A 21,902-nucleotide genomic window follows, 5' to 3' on the forward strand; every position below is an offset into this window, starting at 1 on the left:
CTAGGTTTTTATATGACGGAGGGAAAAGAATGTCTGCCGCGAACTCGACCTTCGTTTGAACTTTCTTTATCAACTCACTAAACTCGATTCCTCGCTTGAAGATGTTTACCTTACCCGGCAGGTTCGACCATCCATCTTCCTCAACTCCTTTAGATAACTGCCTCAACCCATGTGAATAACTATCCAGCACTCTCGCAAGTTTTGGGCTGACCCTGGCTAGCGCACTATCTCGCTTCTGATTTAGCTGAAGAAGGTGGCGGTATGTGATGGACCGATTTCGTTCGAGATATTCGACAGCGACGTGTGGGTGCTCCGGATCAAACCTGAGTGCTGCAACGACTGCAGACGGACCTATAGTTCGTAAAGTTCGGAGAGGAAGTTGTTTATCCTCAACGGAGTTTCCCAACCATATAGGGTTACTTGTCAAGGACGACAGAATACGAAACGCCTCCAAACATTCAGACCGATTCTCTTGTAGCGCTCCACGTGCCCAGCTAATGGCATATAGCAGTCCAACATATAGTGGAAGATGCCAGCCTAAGTGTGCGCTCCTTTCCTTGCCGAGTAGCGAGTAAGTCCTCTTTTCTGGACCTAATGCCACAAGTTCAGCTCTTGGTCCAGCAACTCCGGCATATTTCTGATACCAAAAAATTGCTTCCGTTCGATGACTTTCCTCGCGAGTCGAGATAAGATTGTGCATATAGGTTTGGGCAAGCACAAGAACCAAGTCAGGAAATAACTGGTCCGTCTCGTGGATATCGCGAACGGCAGCGTTTAACGGTACCAGTGCCGTAGTCAGCTTCTCAAGGTCTTTTGAACCTTTGGCTGTGAATCTTGGAATCCAGAAAGTACGCACGAAGTCGATGCTCAGGAAGGGCAGAGTTGGTGGGATCGCGGGAGCTAGCGATAGCTTCTCGGTAATATTGTTCTGCAAAATACTCATCCTCCTTAGCACGATCGTCCCAACCAAAGGAAGTGCAGCGCAAGACGTGTATCCTAGCCAAAATCTCCAACGATAGGACAGATGCCGAAGTGTCATCCGAGGCAGAGTGTTTATCTTTGACAGGTTCAATGACTAGTCTCGCACTCCTCGAGTCAAATTTCTGTGAGGTAAATTGTGAAAGAATGCCTTGGATCACGGCGAAGTCGACGAGGGGAACTGGCTGATTTGTTAAAAGACGTTGCCCGATAATTTCGATCTGCGTTTGGATGGCAGGCTGAGCCGCCAAAGAAATGTAGGTGTTGATTGTTGTGATATAATCGCCAGAGTTGTACCAGGATAAAATCTCAGCTAGGGGGTCCACGGGGAAAGAACCAACGACGGCCATGGAGGATCGGAAAAGCTCGACTAACTCAAATACATTCCACGTCCTAGTCAATGAGGTGAAGTCCTCGAAAAAATGCATTGCATAGTTTCGAGGGATACCGTAGGCCAACTTCCACTCCGGGCAATCTGTAAGCGCCGACAATGGTCGATCTAGACTGACCAGTAGATATGAGGCGGTTGCGCTGTATTCGAAGGCTTCTTCGAAATCACATCGATTGCTTGATCGGCGGTATAAGATGTAGTGGCTGTAAGCGAGGACGAGGCAACCGCAAGTATAATCCTGCAAATCAAGACTGCCATGCAAGTTATCCAGGGCAACTTCGACCACTGAAGCTAGTGTATCTCCTTCGGCAGCGGAAACAGATACATTTGGACCCTCAGAGGCAGAACCCATATCTTTCCAAGGAAAAGCATCCAATAGAGCATCGAGAAGCTGACTGAATGTGAACGAGGTTGGGAGTTGATGCGGGTCTGTGGGAAGGAAAATCTTCCTCGGGGGTACTCGCTCAGGAGCTTGGAAAGGAGGAGCGTCGGAACCAAATCCAATAAGACCTGAGATTGGAGCTGCAGGGAGGTTTTCCGGATGAAGCCTCGATGACGTGCCATTCAACTCAGAGTCGAGTGACGATGCAGCCCGGTCCATCTGATTTATGTACTGACAAATTCTGTCATCGTCTCCCTCAAGATGCGCCACCGCCTCTCCCCTTGATTTGGCCTCCTCGTAATCTTGTTTATCGCGCCCTATGACATACCGCCTTGCTAAAAGGGTTGCTAAAAGCAATTCGCTACGAGGACTCCCGGAAGTGAGTGTAGGATCGCCCAAGATAGGTTCTTGAGGCAGCTCTCGTAGGAAGAATATCCACCCATCCAACGTCGAATCCTGTATTCGTTTAATGATACTCCGACTTTTTTCATCTGTTTCTGTCGAATACTTACCGGAATAATGTCGCTAGTTATTGATGTTTCGAAGAAGATGGTTTCTTCGGACTGGACAAATTTTCATGTCAGTAGTTGGTCGAAGCATTCAGGAGCAAGAAAAACCTACAAATCCGGGCATTAGTAAATGGTGCTTGTGGGTATGCGCCACGGAGGATAAACTGGCAAGGCTTGACTACGATTCCACGCCAGTGGCTGGGCTATTTATTGAGCTTTGGACACGTCAAGGAGCAGGCAGTGCTCTTGGTAGTTCTCCGAGTGCCCATAACTTTGGGTGGTGATACTAGCATGCGCAGTCATAGAAAAGTTCTAGATCTAGCAAAGCCTGTGCAACTGCTTCGTTGATCTAATTGTGGCTGGCTGCCACTGCCAGTGATACGGACGAAAGATCAGAACACGAGGACCAAGCATGTAGAAGCCTAGAAGTTCGGCCACTTTATATCGCGAGCGGATCTCGAAGTGGTAAACACAGCAGCAGTGCCTCTCGTAAGTATCAGACTGACGTTCCCATTTGAGGCGGTTAAATGGCCAGTTCAACAGTTGTAAACCAGTGCGCAAAGGATGTAAACAAGATTGGCTCGGTGACTGTTCGGAATGCGTAGTGGTGACAAATATGGGCAAATAACTCCATGATAAGATTTCAATTGATGCCTTTCTTCATACGATCTTCTCTTCTTTGAACAGCTTCACTCATGTCTTCCGCGGACAAAAAAGAGGATTTGTTCCCTACCATCGGAAACGTCGTTGATCAGGCTGACCTGGTCTCGGTGGGCGAAAAGGATCAAGGTGTGGAAGAAGACGAGAAAGTAGTCACAGAAATTGAGTCTTTATGCATGAAATGCCATGAAGAAGTCAGTCCATTTCTATATTTTGTCTCTTAGTTCTATGCTCATTGAAGTGTTAGTAGGGTATTACGAGGTTACTTTTAACTTCGATCCCGTTTTTCAGAGAAGTTGTCGTCATGTCCTTCAGATGTGAGCATTGTGGGACACAAAACAACGAGATACAATCTGCTGGAGAGATTAAGTGTACGTGGCTTTTTTATTTTTCAATTGCCACCAAAATTCTCATCATGTACCAGCGCAAGGAACTGCTTACACGGCTCACATACTCGATCGCGCTGATCTAGATCGTCAAATTGTGCGGTCCTCCACTTGTGAAGTTACCATCCCTGAACTCCAACTCACTCTCCCCCCAACTACTCGAGGTCAACTTACGACAGTAGAAGGCCTTCTACGAAGCATTGTCGCCGACCTTAGCATGGATCAACCGCTACGACAAATCCAGGATCCCAACGGATACCAAGCAATTCAGAACATCATCGACAAATTCAAAGAGATCCTCGGCGACGACAAGGATGAAGATTTGTCTGATGATGTATCCCCCACGAAGAAAGCTTCGGCAAAAGAGACTCCGATGCCTTCTTTTACTATTCAACTGGATGATCCTGCAGGTAACAGTTTTATTGAGTTCATTGGCAGCATGTCGGATCCAAAGTGGTCGCAGCGAACGTATCATCGAACTCTCGAGCAAAATATAGCCCTCGGGCTGGTAAATCAAGAGGAAGTGGAAGAGAATAGGGTATCGCAGATGCCGAGGGTCGCCAATCCCGACGTCATCATCGACAGTAACGCTCCTATTGGAGATGAAGAAGTTCTGGTATTTCCGGGAACTTGTTCAAGTTGCGGACACCCTATTGAAACCAAGATGAAAAAAGTTAATGTACCCTATTTCAAGGTATGTGGTTAATGATCCCCTGGTTTGATTTCTATCGACTCATCAATGACTAGGATATTCTAATCATGTCAACAAACTGTGAAAGATGTGGATATCGGGATAACGAAGTCAAATCTGGAGGCGCTATCTCTGAACAGGGAAAACGTATCACGCTCAAGGTCGAAGATCGTGAGGATTTGAGTAGGGACATTTTGAAGGCAGGTTCAGCTTTTCCAACTCATAAGGATTATCGTTGAATCCTGGATATCCAGAGTGAAACTGCTGGTCTCAGTATCCCAGAAATTGATCTTATTCTCACTCATGGAACGCTCGGGGGTCGTTTCACCACGCTCGAGGGCATTCTGAACCAGGTGTACGATGAACTCGCCGAAAAAGTATTTATGAGTGGTGATTCATCAAAAGCAGAAGACAAGGAAGCGTTTCGAATGTTCCTTGACAATCTCAGACGGGTACGTGGTTGTTTTAGAAATGTTCAATTAGATATCTTGATGCTCAAACAATTCTAGATTAAGGAAGCCGAACGGCCTTTCACAGTCGTCTTAGATGATCCCTTGGCAAATTCATATATGCAAAATCTTTATGCACCGGATCCTGATCCGAATATGACGATCGAGATTTATGAGAGGACTTGGGATCAAAACGAGGAGCTTGGGTTAAATGATATCCAAGTCGAAGGGTATGAAGGAGAACCCCACGTAGACGAGAAGAAGGATGAGGAGGGTAAATCGTAATCATTTGTTCTCTAATATGTACTTCGAGAACAAGACATGTTGAACCAAAATGCGGGAGAGTGATCGTTCGAAACGTGTCTAATAACGGAGTGACCAACACCTTTATTCTTCCGGAATGAAGCCTTTCAAAAAGATATATGGAAGGTAATGAAAGTGAATAATAATAAAAAAGAGTCAATTTACAAACTTTATACCTATAAAGAATCAACAATCCTGGTACGTATACATACAGACTTCCGGTACAAAATAAATTCACTCTTCATCAACCACCATATCTCCTAAGCTTCCGCGCACGTCCCGTGTGGCTTCCAGAGCCCTCCTTAATTTTTCCATTCCTCCAACTTCATTTGTATGATCTGCCAAGCTCGTTACCTCGGTGGCCAGACTATCCGTCTTGGCTGTAAGTCTTTCCTTCGCCCACTTCATATATCCACTCTTTGTTGACTCCCATGGATGTTTTCCGGGCTCTGAGAGCTCAACTTGAGTTAGCGCGGAGAGAGTAGCGGCGTCGAGAGGTTCAAAGGAGGAACACGCATCATACATGGCTTCGTATTTTTGTGGAAGGCTGGAGAGTTCTTCGAAAGAAGGGTGATCGATGATAGCGGCCAGTTGCTCTAGTTTATCCTCAGCGTTTCGTCGCTCTTTAGAAGATGTACGCAAGGCGCGTTTTAGAGCGTACTCAAGTCTGCGTTGCTAGCGTAAAGAGTTATACTTCAGCAGCACTAATTTATAGAGAGTCAAAACGCACTGCATCCATTTTCTTCAAGAGAGCGTCAATATCGTCCATAAGTTCTCGCTCGCGCTCCGGAGGTGCAGTGAGGTCGAGACCCTCATGATGCGGTAACACGATTGGCAAATCTGCCGAAACGTTGAACGCATTTCGTAATGACCATGCCTCAAAGTAGTCAAAGCCGAGATCGGTATGATATTCTAACAGAGTCTGAAAGGCAACCAGACCCTGTTCAACTTCTTCAGTCCCATCCTTATCGCTTTCAGGTTGTTTGGCGCGCCTTTCTGCCCAGCTCAAGAGATGTTCTTCCATATCATTGACTGCATTCTGAATGGTTTGGTTCGCGACGTTGACGATGTCGTCGAGGAGGAGTTGAGGGACGAAGCCGAGAGCCTCGCAGACAAGAAGAGGAGGTGCACTCATAACACGCACCTGTCACGCGACTGTCACGTTTCACCCGGTGTTGCTGAGCATGAGCGCGTTGATCGATATCCACGTCCCATTCCCGAAAAATAGATTGATGGTGGGAAGAGAGTGAGATTTCCAGGAAATACCTGGTATAGTAGATATAGTAGCAACCGTTCTTTTAAAGTTGAAGAGGACATACAAGGAGTACAGACAGAAGTATAGAAACATACACAATTGGCAATATATATAGTCTACAACGGGTATCGGGTTATTCCACAAACTAGTCCAATGTCAGAGAATACAATCAATGAAGCATGAGAGAGATAACGACGGCTAATGGAAGACGTGGTGTAGTTTATCCTTTATCGAACGGCGATTAGAATCATGCTTCTGGCTACTGCAGGGAGTGCTGCGAGGAGATCTGGACGCCAAAGTCTTGAACTGGAGCTGGAGCTCGTCGAGGCGCTTGTCAATGTTTATGACGTTCTGTTTGGACTCCATCAACCGGAGTTGTAGTAAGCCCGCAGCGATCACAGGACTGGATATCGAAGGATCAGAAGGCGTTGAAGAATGAGAGCTTGAAACGGGTGACGTTTCTGTCATGGTAGCTCTGAATTGTGAATGTGAAGAGCCAACAGACTCTGAATAGTCAGAATTCGAAGTCAGTGCATCCCAGACCTTCGCCCAATCCAGACCCTTGGTCCCATAAGTTTGTTTCCGCCGTTCCAATATCATTTCATAGGTCGCCAACGTCGCATCATCTATAGCCGTACGCCAATCCAAGTCTGCTAGAAACTTTTTTTCCATCTTGACGAGTTCTGCAAGCGGGAATTTATTCTGGCCAACTCGGACCCAGAATTGAAGTCCGTAACGGTCATCGTTAAGGACTTTAGTGGCGGCAATATAGGAACAAAGGAATAGACGTTCGGCTTCGATACACTGTGGGACGGGCGCTCCAGTGAAGAAGCGGTCAGGGTGGCGGGCTTTCAAACGTTGGAGGAGTGTCAACGCTGCGAGCGCATTAATATCTGGCAACCGGGATTGGGATAACGCCACGGCGATGAAGTAGGGTAAAGCCTCGTAGGGACTTCGGTTATGGTCAAGGGCGGAAGGGTGGGCGAATAACCGGAGTACGAATGATGAACAAGTCTTGGCTAGGGGCTCATAGTCGCGAAGCTGTTCGGGTGGTGCGCCAGATTTGTGGAAGGACGAGAAGGATGGATATGTTTGAGCGACTGACATCGAGTAAATAGGCGCACAGACGGATTCCGTTTATAACGAGGAAGTTAGAAGACGGGTTGCTTGACAATCGGAATTGCAACAGGAGGCAATATATACCCGGATTCCGTGCTTTGTACTTACAATAAGTGATCTCGTGATCAATCCGGAGCTTGATCAAAGGTTTACGAGAACAGGTAGAGGACAACTTTGATTGCGAATAAGTGGCAGTGAACTTACCAATCTCTGCAGTTTTCATCACGGTCAGTTACAGTTATATTTATTGTGTTAAATGATTAGCGGTCCCGACCTGCGACGAGACGTGCTGGACACGAGAGGGATTGGAAAATGGTGTACCACTGTACTGTACGCGGCCAGTCAACCAGAACAAATATCATAGGAGTTAGTATTTACTCATGTTTGTCATCACCGTCTAGCATCGGCCTGAATCGAAAGCGGTGCTAATTGCCAACCCACCGGAGAATTGCGGTCCTGTGCAGGTAGCTCCAAGCAATGTCATCGTACGTAGTGCCGCGTAGCGCTTCGAGGCAAAATCTTTTTGAGTTCCACCATCCTTCCGCGCTCCTTGCCAGCCCACTCGCTAATAGGGATTAGGGAGTCTAGTAAACAAGAGCAAGCGGTCAACTGGCAAATGATGTCCTAATGATGTCATTTCCACACATTACCTCCCAAAAGGATCAGCTCTTTATGCACTTCCGACTATCTGCATCTTTGGATATTGGCTCCAAACTTTCGTGATGTCAATGGCAAGAGCTCTACCCCTACTCCGCGAGATGGGTGACTAAGAAAGGGTTGGCCCAGGAAGACCGTGTCAACAAACTGGACCACAATGGCACAATCTCACAGCAACCGAGAAGTTTCATTTCCAGATATCTGTTACCGGTAGCCGGAGGACGAGTGCGGAAATACAAAAGTAGCGTATTGCAAATTTAGGACGAAACACAGGGAGCAGTTGGTGGGAAAGAAGTCATCTACGCTAGTAGTAAGAAATGGATGCTATGTCGTTGACTGTAGACGATGCGCTAGTATTGGAAAGCGGTAAGGATAATGCTGGCTCCATTCAGTAGGGCTCTGCTGGACGTTAGGCCTTCTATCAGCCTTAAATCAACCTTGATTTTGACCTTTTTAAGAGGTAGACCGTCTGCACTACCAACAGGCTGAAAGAAGGTATTATGACGATGCCTTGATTCCATTTCGTCCATCTCCCACAGTCGTGAGTATCGGGTTTTTAGAAAGATGAGAATTTTCTGACACCAACGGGTGTGCAGCCGATTATATCTTTGTTAAAATGTATAGCTGTTTCCATTTGTATCTGATGATAGTAAGCCCGAATACCGAATATCTGCTTATCTTGTCGTCATATGAGGAGATAGCATGAGGATCTAGGCGGTAGTCGGAGATACGACATAAAGAACATAGATATATTCATCGAGACCGGCAAACTCGCCCATAGGCTCGGTGACATTATGAAAGCCACCAAATGAGGGCCCGCGGGGAGATCAGAGACCTGAGGGGGGCGGGGAAGGACTCTGAGTTAACGCTAGCTTGACCCCTTATGAGAAGAACGCCAACACTGAATTGTAATTACTCTGGACATTTAGAAAAGACTGCGTTTACCTGAACTGGTCCAGGTAATACAGAGGTGATCTGGGAATTGTCTGGGAACACAATGCCACTCGAGTGTCGAGGCTCTGGGCGATGTAACATCGTAGATCTGTCGGATATGTCCCGACAAACGATTGTTTCCACATAGGCAAGATTATTCTCAGTGCTCCTGATCATAAGTTAGGGACTAGGAGGTTTGAAACTATGATCATGCAGCCTCGAGCATGGTGGCCAGCCCCTTGCTCAACGGGGCGGCGAGTATGATACAATGTCTCTATTTGTTCGACTATGTATTTGTAGAAATCGGAGCTCAGGGACGAGACTGGTAGGAGTCTGTTGGGAGCAGGTTGGGAATCTGTCATGGACTTCGCCTTGGCAGGCTTGAGTATAAGCACAGCCCCCGGGTCAACATGTGACGTCAGCATTGCAATCGATTTCGGATTTCACACTTTGCCACCATCCCAGGTCAATTCGATATAAAGGCCATGGACCCAACAAAACCACAGTGTTCTCGTTGGATACCCTTGGAAGGAAATCCAGAGGTACAGCATTTGATATCCTAGAAAACATCTGAAAGGACGACTTAAACTGAATGTCAGGTGTTTAATTCAGTAGGTCCAAGGCAATGAGGATTCTGATCATAGCTGAGGGATTGTCGTAGTGGGCTCAGATGGCTGGTCTAGATACCTCAAAGTATCAATTTGTTGACATCTACGGACTGGACGACAATGTGAGTTGACAACATATTAGAGTTCATGTACACACCTTTTACCTTCCTTCAGCTTCTGAGTATCATACCTAAGCCTACGCAGGCGGTGATAGTCTTGTTCCCACTCAAAGAGGGGATAAAGAATAAGCAAATGGAGCAGATCGATACAATAACCGCTCGGGGACAACATCCGATTGACCCAGCGTCGTTATTCGTCAAACAGAAGGTTCATTTATTGAATCAGAGATACCTTTCTTCGTGGCTGAACCCTATGTGGTCAGGTTGGAAATGCCTGCGGAACAATGGCCTTGATTCACGCGATCGCAAACGTGAGCGGATTATAGTCTGCATTATCAATAACTCCACGCCCATTTTTTCAGTCCGACGTCACTTACACCCCAGACAGCGTGCTTCAAAAGTTCATCAGCTCATGCAAAGGTGTTGAACACAGAAGTGTTTTGCATAGGAACTAAACTGACCCTTTACTTGACTAGACAAGACGCCGGAAGAACGTGGCGATTTTCTTGAAACCACGGACCTTTTCACTCAAATTCACCTCAACAGCTCCATACTTGGACAAACGCCACAGCCAACCAACGACGAAGACGGGATGCAAACAGATCTACATTTCAGCTGCTTCGTTGCCGCTCCGGATATCTATGCGAAAGGAGGACAGGAACATGTCGCCGTTGGAGCATCCAACAGCACCTCTATAACTTCATCCGCTCCGGAGCCAATGAGCGTGATGGAGCATACATCACCCTTCGTGAGGTCGTTTTTGACGGACCCTGAACCCAAAGAAGGTCAACTTGAAGGAATGAGGTTGATCGAGCTAGACGGGAGAAGGCCTTTTCCAATCGATCATGGACCCTGTGTCGATGTTCTTGATGTCCGTTCCTATCAGTATCACTGTGCTAGGGCTCACGATGGTATCTCGCAGGATGCAATCGATGCGATCAAGAAGCATTACCTCTCTCAAGTGGAGAGTGTCTATTTCAGTTTAATGGCGTTCGGCGCAGCGCCTCCCGATAACTCTTCTTTCTACATGCGCCACGTATGAATTCGGACTCGTGTATGTGAAAGGTTTCGCTGTTTTCACAAGTCGCTGGGTTATATTCTACTCGTATGGAAAGGATAGCGACGGGACTTTGTAAAAAATTCGGTACGTAGATGTATGAGAGCCATTTGAGGAGAAAAGGGTTTCCTGCTAAGTATAGGGCCTTCTCACGTTCCTTGATGTACTGATATACAACTCTTCCGTTTCCTCGGATGCTGTGAAGAAGTGTGAAGATCAGGGAAAAACCCTAGATCTGAGACGCGAGCGCCTTAAATAGCTCAAACCTGCGAAGGTTAATAATTCTTTTTTGGTTCCCAAGTTCTGGTCGTTTGAAATCAGTTCCTGCTGGAAAATCAAATTCAGCGGTGTCTCACGAAGAGATGATTTACAATAGATGATATCATTGTCACATCAAACGGCTTTCGGCAGACCGCTTCCGTTGATTCCATGAGAATTTCAAATGACGCCAAAATGTCCTAGAATACATTGTTTCAGGATGATCTAAACTTTCGAGCTAGAGTACAGAAAACATGATAGCATGTAAACATTCGATTAAACCACATATAAACCCCAAAAAAGAAACAACCAAAAGCCCAAGGATAGCGAAAACATATGGAATAAAGGTCCAAAGTGAAAGAACAGGAATCAAGCTACTGCCTGAGAGTCTAGAGAAGGAAATGTATATAGTATGTAAACGAACAGTCGCTGTTTCATGGTAACATCATTTGCCAAGACATTAGGCCATTTAACATATCAAAGCCCGAGAATGACGGGATCTGCACCGCGATAAAAAGGGGTAAGGTTGAATGGCCATGAAGCTCAAATCGACAGACACTGACCACAAGCCTCAGGGAGTTGTCCTTGCATCTGTAGACGTACGATCTCTTCAGCACGCTCCCACATGTTCCACACTTTATATGAACCAGCTTCTCTTTCTCTGAATGGATCTCTGTCATGTGCAAAGACAAGACGGGGATCACCAATTTTAGCGGAAAGCTTCCTTCGGCACGGTTCAAGCGGGAGTGTTTCCAGGGCTCCGAGGACCTCGATGTTGCTCGCAGTCACCTCCCGGATTAGACGAGCAGTCGAATGAGGGGAATCGTCGAAGGTGACAATACAAAGGAGAACACGGAGCTTGAAGCTTGCCAGAATCCGGGCCAGGGACAGCCCAACACTCTCGGCAAGTCTCCGGGCAGGTTGCTCGAATGAATTGTGATCTGAAGGAAGATGGAAACTATTCGAAAACGCGCGCTTTGCTACCGGGATCTCCAGGGAGAGATGTGTGAGCCTCGGCAGACACTTGTTATCGATTCTGTACCGAACCATGTCGTGGCTCATTGAGGCAATACTGTCCTGATTCCAGATCCAAGTATTCCAGTCAGTCCATCTGTTCACGATGGACAGATGAGTAAGATTGTCGAACAGACCTAAAGAAAAATCGGGTGACGATGTGGTCGTCGTCCAATCCAATTGTATGGTTGCATATAGCGGTTTATCGACAAGAATAGCGAGCCGTTTTGGGCGTAGATGGTCTGAAAATACACGGTAGAGGGCACGGAGTTGATCCGGGGGGCCGCCTGAGGAAATTAATTGTGCCCGGCCGTCGTCGGGAACTCGCAGGGAATGGTCGTAATGAGGCAATGCGTGGTCGGTCTGTACGTGGTCCAAGGAGGGTATGGCCCATATTGTTAGGTTATCGACCCCACGACAGGCGGAAAGAATACGTGCGGCCCTTTCAGAATTGTAAATGTCGTATGAAATTGTTAAGGATTTCACTCGTGTGGCGAAAAAGCATTTGGGTTTCGAAGATGAATCCAGAGCTCGAAGAAAGCTTTGCAAAGACTTTTCTGTGTACAGCTTGACGTCTTTATAGAGACATCGCTCAACCCTACAGCGAGATTGTCGTCAGCAACTAGATGAAAACGAACTCTTCGCCACGTACCAAGTACAGACAAGTTTGGAGATAAGAGTGAATTTCACAGCTTTTCGAGCATCATCCCTCGCAGCCGTTTCAAAGATGATTCTAAGGACGTCATCGGGAAGACTAGGAACGTCCATGAATATGGTAGGCCTTGCCATGGGGACGATAACGGCTTTTGAACCCTGGCAATGCAGGGTTCCAGAGTTTGGTTTAGGTGGTATGTGGAAGGTTTTGGTGCGGGCTGCTGTACAAAAATATGAGTGGGATGGAGACAATGTATGTCCACAGGGTTCACCTGTTTGCTATTCCCGCAGGCACCAACGTGAGTATGCAAATTTGAGTCTGTATTTCCGAGTTTAATTGGTGAAAATGCTTTGATTAGTCAGAGAATCAGAAGGAAAACCAATAGAGAAAAGTATTGGGCGAGGAAGTCGGTCCAGGTGGATGGGGACAGGGAGGAGAGGGAGACGTGATGATGGTGGGGAATGGAGGAAATGGCCGCATCAGCAGAGGAACCGCTTGACTCAATGACCTTTCGGGATCAAGCCTCGGAGGGAAAGGCTACGGCCTCGGGGAAACACACTGGTTTTTCATGTTTTCCTGGAATAGTCGAGTGCGAAATCCGAGGCCATGATATTTGATGGCCACTGATGACCAATTTTGGCAAGTCGCTTGGAGTCGCTTGGCGGAGAAACATAAATAGATATAGATGACATGAAGTAAACAGGGTTCGGCTACTCACAACAAAAACGGGACACAGAATCAGAGGCACCATGATTAGTGATCCACTGCAGATCCACTGAGAGTGAAAATGGTGCTTGTCGGCATGCCCTATTTTGTGGAGCGCTATCTGCATCCTGATGTTGCCGGGAGGCAACGGAGCCAGAGATTATCCTACATCACAGAAAAATTAGCGGTGATATGATGTGGGCGACTAAGCTGAAGCAACCGTCCGCAAGCGAGGTCTGGTGTACGTATCACGATGTACCAAGTACCTGGGCCGTGGAAGAGGTCATTTGTAAATATTTGCATCTGACAAACACTCGGCGTTCCGGCATTGCCATTTATCTCAGATTTGAGTAGTTGTATTTACTTGTTTGGCCGTCTCGAGTATAAAAGCCCGCTTGTCGTAGAGCAGAGAAAATCTTATCTGTTTATCTTGTCATTCTGTTCGTGTGCCGAGAACCGTTCGAACTTCCAAGTCCGACGCCTCATCACTTGACACCTAGCATGGGAGAAATCCGAGAAACCAAAGGTCGCTCCCCTCGCGAGCGGGTGTCCAAAGTCTTCTCCCAAGAGTCTCAAAAGAACTCGGATTCTCGGATTTCTCCAACATGCCGGGCCCGTGTGGATCAAGATGTACTCACGATCTGTGATCATTGTGCTATAGAAGATCTGGAGCGACAGGTAAAATCAGGTAATTGCTCCTCCCTCGCCTTTATCAAGAAATCTGTTGGAACCAGCTTACGGCAGAAATTGAAGGCACCGTCAGAAAGCTCGACCTCGTTTTCTCACACCCCACTTTGTCGTGTTTGGAAGCACAAACAACCTTTTCATGTTCCAAAGCCCTACGAAGAGCTTGCGTCTGATAACCTCAGGCTGATTCATGGAAGGAAAGATAAACCGATTTTCTGAACAACGCGAACGCCACGCACCGAATGTCTGGGAAGCGAATTGGTGAAGAAGATCTGTTATACTGTGGTACTAGTCGCTCCAGGTCCCACGGCGAATGACGGGCAAGGGGTGCTGTTGAGGTCTAAATGCAATGATCTATCTGTCTCTTACATATTGATGCCCCAGACCTTCCAAATTGAACCAACTGGCATTGCATTATTCCAGTGCTCCACACCTTAATTCTAGTAGTTCGTAATTATGATATCAAGACGCCACCGCCAGTCGAAATCTAGCGCAGCCAGTTTCACGGTGCAGAGCTTGCATATATTCCATTCCCTGCGAGATGCAGCGTTGCCTGAGCGATGTACTAACGCTATAGCCTCAGGGTCAGCTTTATACTTTGGGGATGAAGGTTGTTTCTGAGGTGGCCATTACTTATTGGTCACGAGATTAGCGCAACCAGTGACAGACTGCTAGAAGTAGCAATTCCGCCACTCTCACCCCAACCCACAGATATCACCGTTATATAAGTCTTTCCCCTTCTTACCCCGCAACAAGCCTTCCTTTCCTAATACCCTCTTCAATGGAGGTAACCATCTATCCAGGCTCATCGCTTGTACTTAGGCTGAAACGGCATCACAGGTTTCGGACGCTGTCGGTGTGTTAACATCACATGGGGATTCTTGCTTCACTTATGGTACCGACCTATTTGCCGAAACTTGTCTGGTGAGTTGTTCGTCGATGTAATCCAATAGGGCATATCACTGACGACAGGGCCGAAAGAACCCCGAAGATGTTCTTGTCCCTTATCCTTCGCCTCCGGCTGAGCCGGCGCGCGAATCATTTCTGTCGATGGTAGGCGTACACTGTATCTCGTCCATCAACTTGGTACTTATCTCGTGCTCTCTCTTCTCACGGGAAATTTGAAGCCACCCGCGGTATCTCAATCTGATACTTCGGGCAGTGAAAACACCATTTCCATCTCTACATCGTTTAACCCTACCTCTTATCCAGCCAGGCCAAATTTGATATTCAGCACCTCCGATATGGTCTTATTTTATGCCCATTCCCAGATGCTGGGGTGTTTTCCCTCGGAAGCCTTTGGTAAAGTTTTATGGGGTCAAACCGAGGACCACACCAGCATGACTGGATCCGATGTTATTCACCAAATTTCCGATTCATCGGCAGTTTTCAACGTCATTCTACATGCGTTGTATGGAACATCTCCCGCACGAAACTCACCCAGTTTCGAAATCCTTGCGGCCGCTGTCGGTCGCATGCAATTCTACGGCATGAACCCAAAGGATGTTATTACAACGCTGACCCCCTTATATCACCTTCTCCTTTCCTACGCACCACTATTTCCGTTGGACTTGTATTCACTTGCAGGACATTATGGACTGGAAAGCCTTGCAGTCGCCACGTCGTCTCACTTACTCTCATATCCTATTTTGAGCATTTCTGATGAGATGGCAGAACGGATGGGACCACTCTACCTGAAACGACTCTTTCGCTTGCATTTCAGTCGAATAAATGCACTGAAACAAACTTTGCTAACCGCACCTTATCCGCATCCACCGACAAAGGAATGTACCTTTACCCAACAGAAGGCCCTCACGAGAGCTTGGGCGTTGGCTTCAGCGTATTTGACATGGGATGCTCGTCCAGGTAAGCTCTAAAAACAAAGCACCTAATCATTCTCATGACAATCCGCGATTTAATGTCTACGATACGTCACTTGTCTGATTTTTCGTTTCTGATTTGATTCTGATGAGATTTTCTAGACTTGTCCACCAGTATCATAAGAAAAACATTTGAGCCATTGAGTGAACTTCTGACCTGCGAGTTATGTCGGTCAACATTGGAAAAAAGTTTAAATGACAGTATCAATCAGTGGGCATCGGTGAAGGTGGGTGATATTCACGCGTATATTGGCTTCGCTCTGACCGTCAGCGGCGGCAGCCAACAATTTAGTTGGATTGGTTTTCCGGATTTGTTCGAATACGTAAAGACACTATTTTCAACCCTGACTCTGAGTCGTGTACAGTTTTTGTTCCAATTCTTGTGTTGACGAATTGCACATCTTGAACTTGCCTGTCAAATACATGTTGGCAATCTTTCTTGTCCTCGCTTAGTCATGATATCATCACATCTTCTGCGCCGACCGTCCCCTACCTTATTGAACGTCATGCGGCCTCACCGATTGCCACGACATAACCGCTCTGCATCTCGAGACACACAGGAGGAATATTCTTATAATGACTACGGACACCAGGATTACACGTGGCACTTGTACAACGACAACGATCGAGCTTGGCCGACTCAGAACTACCACGACCCCCACGGATACTCGAACAATCGTATGAGTGGATATTCCGACCGGTACGACGTCGGAGGTGCCAGGGGATGGGAAGGAGACGGTTCGTATGGTGGAACGAGTTCAAGATACTATGACTACTCGTCGTCGGCGGAAGACACATACCGCGGCGCCGGTGGATATTCAGAAAGGAACTATGGAGACAGACAGGGTTACGGGAATTACTCAAATTTCAACAACGATTACTCTGAAGGGCAGCATTCCAACTACGGAAGCTACGGCTCCAACTACAGGTACGCAATCCGCAGTCCTATAGGATAACATGGGTAACGTTATTGATGGTTATTGTAGACCGACTTATAACCGAACTTCCGACCAAAGGCACAACGGAGAACAACGGAGAAGATACCACTCGTCCAGACCACAATATAACGAGTCCAATACCCGCACATCAGAACCAAACCCTACGCCCAACATTGCTAGTCGTTTGTTCCAACATTCGCAAAACAATTTCATACAAATAGACACCGCTCGCGTATTAAGGGATAGTAGAAGTCCTCGCAGAAGCCCTTCCCCAGCTCCAATGGGTCCAAGCGAGGATTATCTAAAAGCGTCGCTCGAGGTCAGCACGAAAGCTGGTTTAGTGGGTGGCGCCGAGGATTTGGACGTGGATGACCGTACTGTGGTTAGGAAATTGTTGGTGTTGGATCTGAACGGGACACTCGTCTTTCGTAGCCCATATCGATCACCTCGCGAGCGATTACATGGGCGTGGTTCAGCTGAGGACGATGTCTACGCCCGATTCGATCCTTCCCAACCTCGACCACTTCGTGCAGTACATCCACGGCCCTATCTCTCCTCTTTCCGCCAATATCTGTTCCATCCGAAAACGAGACGATGGCTGGATACAATGGTTTGGAGTTCAGCGCAGCCACACAGTGTGAACGACATGGTCACAAGGTGCTTTGGAGATGCGAAGGGTGGCTTGGTTGCCATTTGGGCTCGGGACAAGTTGGGGCTGAATGGTATTGACTATGGTGCGTACTTCATATACAACCAAATAACATAATTTACAGTGGAGTAGGTAGGAAGGTACAGACGACCAAAGACCTCAATAAACCTTGGGATGAGTTAAACCTCACATCATTCGACCCTTCCGATGTCGCCGATCTATCACCATCATCCTCGTCTCATACTCGAAAACGAACTCATTCTGCCAAAACTACATTGCTCCTCGATGACTCACCGCTCAAAGCCCACCTCCAACCCTACAATCACCTATGTCTTAAGGAATACGACGCTGAAATGCGAAAACATGACGCGGCCGTCCGAGAACTAACATTAGCACGGATCAGGTTAGCCGATACTATTTCAGAGAAGAAAAAAGTTTCAGAGGCAGTTTGCGATATCGAGTCTAAGGACTCGGATCTCAATGTGGATGCTGCGACCGATAAGGCAGATGAAGGTGGCGCAGAAGCCATTGGAACCGAGGAGATTCAATCTTCAACCCATCTTGTTTCCCAGGAGCACGGGGAGGAAACCAGTAATCGCAAACGTAAACGTAAAGCGAAGAAGGAAGATAAAAAGAAGGAACGTGTTGAGGAGATGTTGAGAAAGCTTACTGATGAAAAACAGGACGCTGGCGGAGTATACGATGAAACCTTACTCGCCGTTGTCGGAATATTGGATGCGGTAAAGACGGAGAGTAATATTGCTGCGTGGATACGCGCTGGTGGACTTATCCAGTCGCTGAACACTAGTGGGAAAGGACTGGGGATGGAATCATCAGTCTCTTCACAGACCTCCATAGATGAGGCTAAGAGACCGAGAAAGAAGACCAAGCTCTCGGAAACCGTTTCCTCTCCCCCGAAACACGAGGAGCTATTTGAGGAGCATAACGGTTCGGTGAACCGGGCACCACCTACATCGGTCACGTCCGACCAATCATCTCCGCCACCCACAACTTCATCACCGATTCATGCATCCTCTCCTCCTGTCTTACAAAACGAATCGGATTCTTCTAGCGAGACCGAAAGAACTGGTGTTCCGTTGGACGATAATATTCCAACTGCGGATAAAGGAAAGGAGACTGAAGAGAAGCGTTTGTGGTTTGATCACCCCGGAACGATTCCCTATTGGGCTTCACGTGGTAGAACTGTGCTGGAGGGTATGGGAATCGAAATTGATGATGGTGTAGTTGGTCCTACGGGTTGATGCTTTTGTCTTTCTATTGTGCTCTATCTCTTTTCAGGTTCCGTAAATCTAATTGTTTTGTGGGCGTGAGGGTATTATTTCTAGTTCCGAGTACATTCCGTGATGTGTACTTATCATGAACGGACTATTGATCACTGGTAGTACGACTGTGCTGGAGGAATCTAATATCAGGAATCAGTGTCGATCAGGGTCATGGAGCACGAGCGAGGATGAGAGCCAAACTTCAGTTCATTTCAAATTGATTTCTGTACATTAAAATGACATTTAATCTAGGTCACTAATTGCATATGTAAAAATACAATATATATGTAGATAAGATACCCCACACGAAGCAATATTATGCTTTTAAAATGCTCTCGCCTTCCGATTCCAATAAGGGAAGGATGAAGGGTTTGCCAACCACTTGTTAAAAACGATTCGAACATCCGCATCTGCTCCTTTGGACACTTTTGCTTCCTTGACACAGGCGATCCAATTCCGAAAATTCATTACGTCCCCTAAAGCGCCATAACACATAGCGATGATCTCCGTATGTTTGTCAATGGCATCGGCAACATCCAGCGTCGATGAACCGCCAATATTGGTGTAGAACGTTTGATCCTCCCAATATTGTTGTACCTTTTGATCATGATCGGAATGTACCTCGGGAAGGATTGGAACGTCCAGGGAAGCGGACCGGAGACTTTCGAGATTCGAGCCTGAGGAAGTGGAGTTTCCGGCAGAGGTGACAGAGGTGACATGGGAAGATCAAAACCTTCACACCACTCGTGAAAGGGACAGATAATACTATCCATGGTAACGTTATCCCCATCGGAAGTGTAATCCGGCTTGTCCACCGTTGCGGAGCGATGTTCCTCTACCTCGTAAGGAGGCAAAGTGCATTCGTCACAGACACAATCGAAACCATAAGCGTCCTTCAATATCTGTTGGCGCAAGGTAGGATCACTGTAGAGGGGGATGTACGAAATGGTAATTTCTTCTCCGGTGGCGATGGGTCGCAAGGCGGTAACCGTTAAAGTCAGAGTCGAAGCATCCCAAGACCATTGGGCGTTAGGGCTACAACTGTGATTACACCGGCTAAGCATAAAGAATAACGCTCGATGGGTGGAAAGTTCGGGGTGGGGAATATCCGAAGGGATATGAAGATTGACCGAGATGGAGTTGGTTTGCATGATGTCCTCGTAAAAAGAAGGATGCGGTAAGGAAGACACCTGCGGAACTGGCTTGCTCCCTGGATGGTCTTGACGAGAGGTAGCCAGAGACGAGACAAAAGCCAAATCATGCTTCGGAAGTGACTCGAAAAGCTCTGTATACGCCTCGGAAGGAGGGATAGCCAGCCCGTATATGGATGGCGCAATAATAGACGGAAATTCCATGAAGATGGTACTGCCAGCAGTAATAGGAGAAGTAGCAAAACTTCCGAGACCCTTGTCTGCTGCGTGCCGGACTTCAAGCGGAAATTGGGTTGGTCGTCGCTTCAAACTCGAACATATCCGCGGTAGCTGTTCCTGCAGGATGTCATTGATAGCTTCATCTAGGATCGTAGCCATTGTAGTATTCCGAAAGTCTACGGTGGAGATCGTATAATGGCGGCTACGTGCATAGGAATGTGCGAGGTCGGCGTATGAATGGGAGGATCCGATTCGGTTTTCGTAAATGGGGGACGGGTTCAACCCAGAAGCCTGCTTCTCTTTGAGAGAATGGTGACATTTCTTGGAAGACGACAAAGGTACAGCCTTTCCGGGCTTTGTGAGGCATTTCGTGGAAGAGTCGATTGCAGGTTGGGTGAGTACAGTCATAGCAAAGCGACTGTTTTCGTTACAGCAGAGAAGTAGAGACGAGTCTGTCGTGGAGATGCAATAATCGTGAGGGGTCGTGTTTTGGTCTTAACCGGCCTGCAGTAGTGAAGGTCGTATATAAACGTGTCGAAGAGGTTCAATGCGCACTGGACAACAGCACACGGAAATCCCGATTAGAAAAAAAAAAGATCCCCAAAAGGTGAAACACAGCAATCACGGATTGTGGACCAGCACAATTCCGCTTGATAGGAGGCTAAGAAGGGAAGCTGGATGAAGCGTGGTGATGGATTTTGAGCTGTGGATACCTTTTATCCTCGAATAGACGCTGGTTACTCACGATTGTCAACCTGGCGACCAGCGTAAGAGGAAAAAAAAGACCTCGTTGGTGGCTGTGAACAAACATTCGGACCAGGGTCGTTTTTGATCCATGCTCTTCATAATCACGCCTCTTTGTTTTAGGCAACCACGAGGCCATCAAAACCTTCCTTTGTCTTTTTCTGATTAACAAATTCGCACTTGGTCAAAGCGTACATCGATTCTCAACAGGATTCTGTCCGGAGGGCCTGGTTAGAACGTCGCGGTTTTGAACGAGCCGTTGTCGTTTCATTATTGTTATCTTCCCGTTGCTCTACCAACATGTGTTAATTACCCAGAGTCACGAAGCACTGGAACTTCCATCAATATTGCTATTCTAGGCTCGAGTTCGGCTCAGGTTTGCATCCGGCATTTTCTGCCGTCATCGGTGACACAAGGCCACGAGGCAAAGCTGAGGCAGAGTCTAGCTGCTCATTCTTATCGTCCAAATTTTACAGCTTGTCGCTTCTCGTTGCCTCGTGGATCACCTCCAGTCATGCATGCCGGCTGAGGCGGAGGGCTGTGTTTGAGGAGATGACGCCCCAGTGAGCGCTTCGAGTAACAGTCGCGTAAACGGAAGTTACGGAACAACAACTTTACAACATCCAATCCTCTCAAAGCGGCCAAGTTGAACTCAGGCTGAACTAATGCCAACTTCCAGCGCTGCCCCTCGAGCTCTCCAGGTCGATCCGACTCTGCACGGGTTCTGCCAATGGATCCTTAAGTCGACAAGGGAAGTTATAATCAATAGGGCACGGGTAAAGCAGGCTAGTGAACCCGCAAGCTGGTTTTATTACTCGCCAGTTCCTTAGGCCATGTCACCTATCGACTTCAATTGCTATCCGATGTTTTCGTGCTTTCCATTGATAACCTTGATATATGAAGAAGATTCACCAGACTGGCCACTATCTCGGAGTGCCCACGCGGTTTTGACCCTTCCCTTTCGACCGTCTCCAAGGTTGAGAAACTCGGCAAAGTTTTATTGGTTGAACATTGCGTTCTCCCGGATTCAGGTAATCTTCTTTTGTTCCAAAAGTTGCTTCAGGTCGACAGTTGCTACGCCTTTATAACAAAGTTACGTTCGTATCAAACGTCACTACCATTTTTTCTTTGTTTTCTCTTTTTGATCTCACGTCTTATCTATTGTCTTTTCTTTTTAATTCCCTTCTTTACCGAACCGCAAGGGTTCATAATGTGCTTACAG

The 21,902-nt window shown here is 47.1% G+C and overlaps 8 protein-coding genes across 8 annotated transcripts; 4 read left to right on the top strand and 4 right to left on the bottom strand.

The window, feature by feature from the left end:
- Positions 1-2,955: 2,955 nt before the first annotated feature.
- AGABI2DRAFT_181447 (hypothetical protein) lies at positions 2,956-4,766 on the top strand (the record flags this gene model as incomplete). Its single annotated transcript, XM_006457029.1, has 6 exons — positions 2,956-3,114; positions 3,171-3,291; positions 3,345-4,000; positions 4,054-4,197; positions 4,252-4,449; positions 4,507-4,766. 6 exons carry the CDS (start codon positions 2,956-2,958, stop codon positions 4,729-4,731), a joined length of 1,503 nt encoding a protein of 500 aa, XP_006457092.1. The 3' UTR covers positions 4,732-4,766.
- Positions 4,767-5,127: 361 nt separating this feature from the next.
- AGABI2DRAFT_52470 (hypothetical protein) lies at positions 5,128-5,869 on the bottom strand (the record flags this gene model as incomplete). The annotated part of the gene is made up of 2 exons (XM_006457030.1): positions 5,128-5,424; positions 5,480-5,869. Coding segments are annotated over 2 exons (687 nt in total), but the record flags the coding sequence as incomplete, so codon positions are not given.
- A 720-nt stretch (positions 5,870-6,589) lies between these two features.
- Positions 6,590-7,270, bottom strand: AGABI2DRAFT_229367 (hypothetical protein; the record flags this gene model as incomplete). The annotated part of the gene is made up of 1 exon (XM_006457031.1): positions 6,590-7,270. A coding segment is annotated over exon 1 (522 nt), but the record flags the coding sequence as incomplete, so codon positions are not given.
- Positions 7,271-9,171: 1,901 nt separating this feature from the next.
- AGABI2DRAFT_181450 (hypothetical protein) lies at positions 9,172-10,565 on the top strand. Its single transcript, XM_006457032.1, has 8 exons — positions 9,172-9,255; positions 9,313-9,324; positions 9,375-9,443; positions 9,496-9,648; positions 9,704-9,751; positions 9,803-9,860; positions 9,917-10,311; positions 10,363-10,565. The coding sequence occupies exons 1-8, from the start codon at positions 9,199-9,201 to the stop codon at positions 10,480-10,482; spliced, it is 912 nt and encodes a 303-aa protein (XP_006457095.1). The 5' UTR covers positions 9,172-9,198; the 3' UTR covers positions 10,483-10,565.
- A 733-nt stretch (positions 10,566-11,298) lies between these two features.
- On the bottom strand, positions 11,299-12,558 carry AGABI2DRAFT_122967 (hypothetical protein; the record flags this gene model as incomplete). The annotated part of the gene is made up of 2 exons (XM_006457033.1): positions 11,299-12,367; positions 12,422-12,558. The coding sequence occupies 2 exons, from the start codon at positions 12,556-12,558 to the stop codon at positions 11,299-11,301; spliced, it is 1,206 nt and encodes a 401-aa protein (XP_006457096.1).
- A 2,024-nt stretch (positions 12,559-14,582) lies between these two features.
- AGABI2DRAFT_188798 (hypothetical protein) lies at positions 14,583-16,113 on the top strand. Its single transcript, XM_006457034.1, has 6 exons — positions 14,583-14,603; positions 14,657-14,740; positions 14,798-14,869; positions 14,944-15,682; positions 15,799-15,923; positions 15,977-16,113. The coding sequence occupies exons 1-6, from the start codon at positions 14,598-14,600 to the stop codon at positions 15,986-15,988; spliced, it is 1,038 nt and encodes a 345-aa protein (XP_006457097.1). The 5' UTR covers positions 14,583-14,597; the 3' UTR covers positions 15,989-16,113.
- A 567-nt stretch (positions 16,114-16,680) lies between these two features.
- Positions 16,681-18,720, top strand: AGABI2DRAFT_188799 (hypothetical protein). Its single transcript, XM_006457035.1, has 2 exons — positions 16,681-17,368; positions 17,416-18,720. Exons 1-2 carry the CDS (start codon positions 16,915-16,917, stop codon positions 18,543-18,545), a joined length of 1,584 nt encoding a protein of 527 aa, XP_006457098.1. The 5' UTR covers positions 16,681-16,914; the 3' UTR covers positions 18,546-18,720.
- A 35-nt stretch (positions 18,721-18,755) lies between these two features.
- AGABI2DRAFT_181453 (hypothetical protein) lies at positions 18,756-20,344 on the bottom strand (the record flags this gene model as incomplete). Its single annotated transcript, XM_006457036.1, has 2 exons — positions 18,756-19,243; positions 19,333-20,344. The coding sequence occupies 2 exons, from the start codon at positions 20,342-20,344 to the stop codon at positions 18,891-18,893; spliced, it is 1,365 nt and encodes a 454-aa protein (XP_006457099.1). The 3' UTR covers positions 18,756-18,890.
- Positions 20,345-21,902: the final 1,558 nt, after the last annotated feature.

Source organism: Agaricus bisporus, assembly GCF_000300575.1.
Source record: "Agaricus bisporus var. bisporus H97 unplaced genomic scaffold AGABI2scaffold_15, whole genome shotgun sequence".
In the NCBI taxonomy this organism is placed as follows: domain Eukaryota; kingdom Fungi; phylum Basidiomycota; class Agaricomycetes; order Agaricales; family Agaricaceae; genus Agaricus; species Agaricus bisporus.

Excerpts from the sequence above, each read along its gene's own strand:
- AGABI2DRAFT_188799 (XM_006457035.1), top strand. The coding sequence starts at position 16,915 with ATGGGTCCAAGCGAGGATTATCTAAAAGCGTCGCTCGAGGTCAGCACG. Across the intron at positions 17,369-17,415 it reads GCTGAATGGTATTGACTATG|GTAGGAAGGTACAGACGACC; the intron begins GTGCGTACTTCA and ends ACAGTGGAGTAG.
- AGABI2DRAFT_181450 (XM_006457032.1), top strand. The coding sequence starts at position 9,199 with ATGGACCCAACAAAACCACAGTGTTCTCGTTGGATACCCTTGGAAGGA. Across the intron at positions 9,444-9,495 it reads TCTACGGACTGGACGACAAT|CTTCTGAGTATCATACCTAA; the intron begins GTGAGTTGACAA and ends ACCTTCCTTCAG. Across the intron at positions 10,312-10,362 it reads CCTGTGTCGATGTTCTTGAT|GATGCAATCGATGCGATCAA; the intron begins GTCCGTTCCTAT and ends GGTATCTCGCAG.
- AGABI2DRAFT_188798 (XM_006457034.1), top strand. Across the intron at positions 14,741-14,797 it reads TATTTGCCGAAACTTGTCTG|AACCCCGAAGATGTTCTTGT; the intron begins GTGAGTTGTTCG and ends CAGGGCCGAAAG. Across the intron at positions 15,683-15,798 it reads GACATGGGATGCTCGTCCAG|ACTTGTCCACCAGTATCATA; the intron begins GTAAGCTCTAAA and ends GAGATTTTCTAG.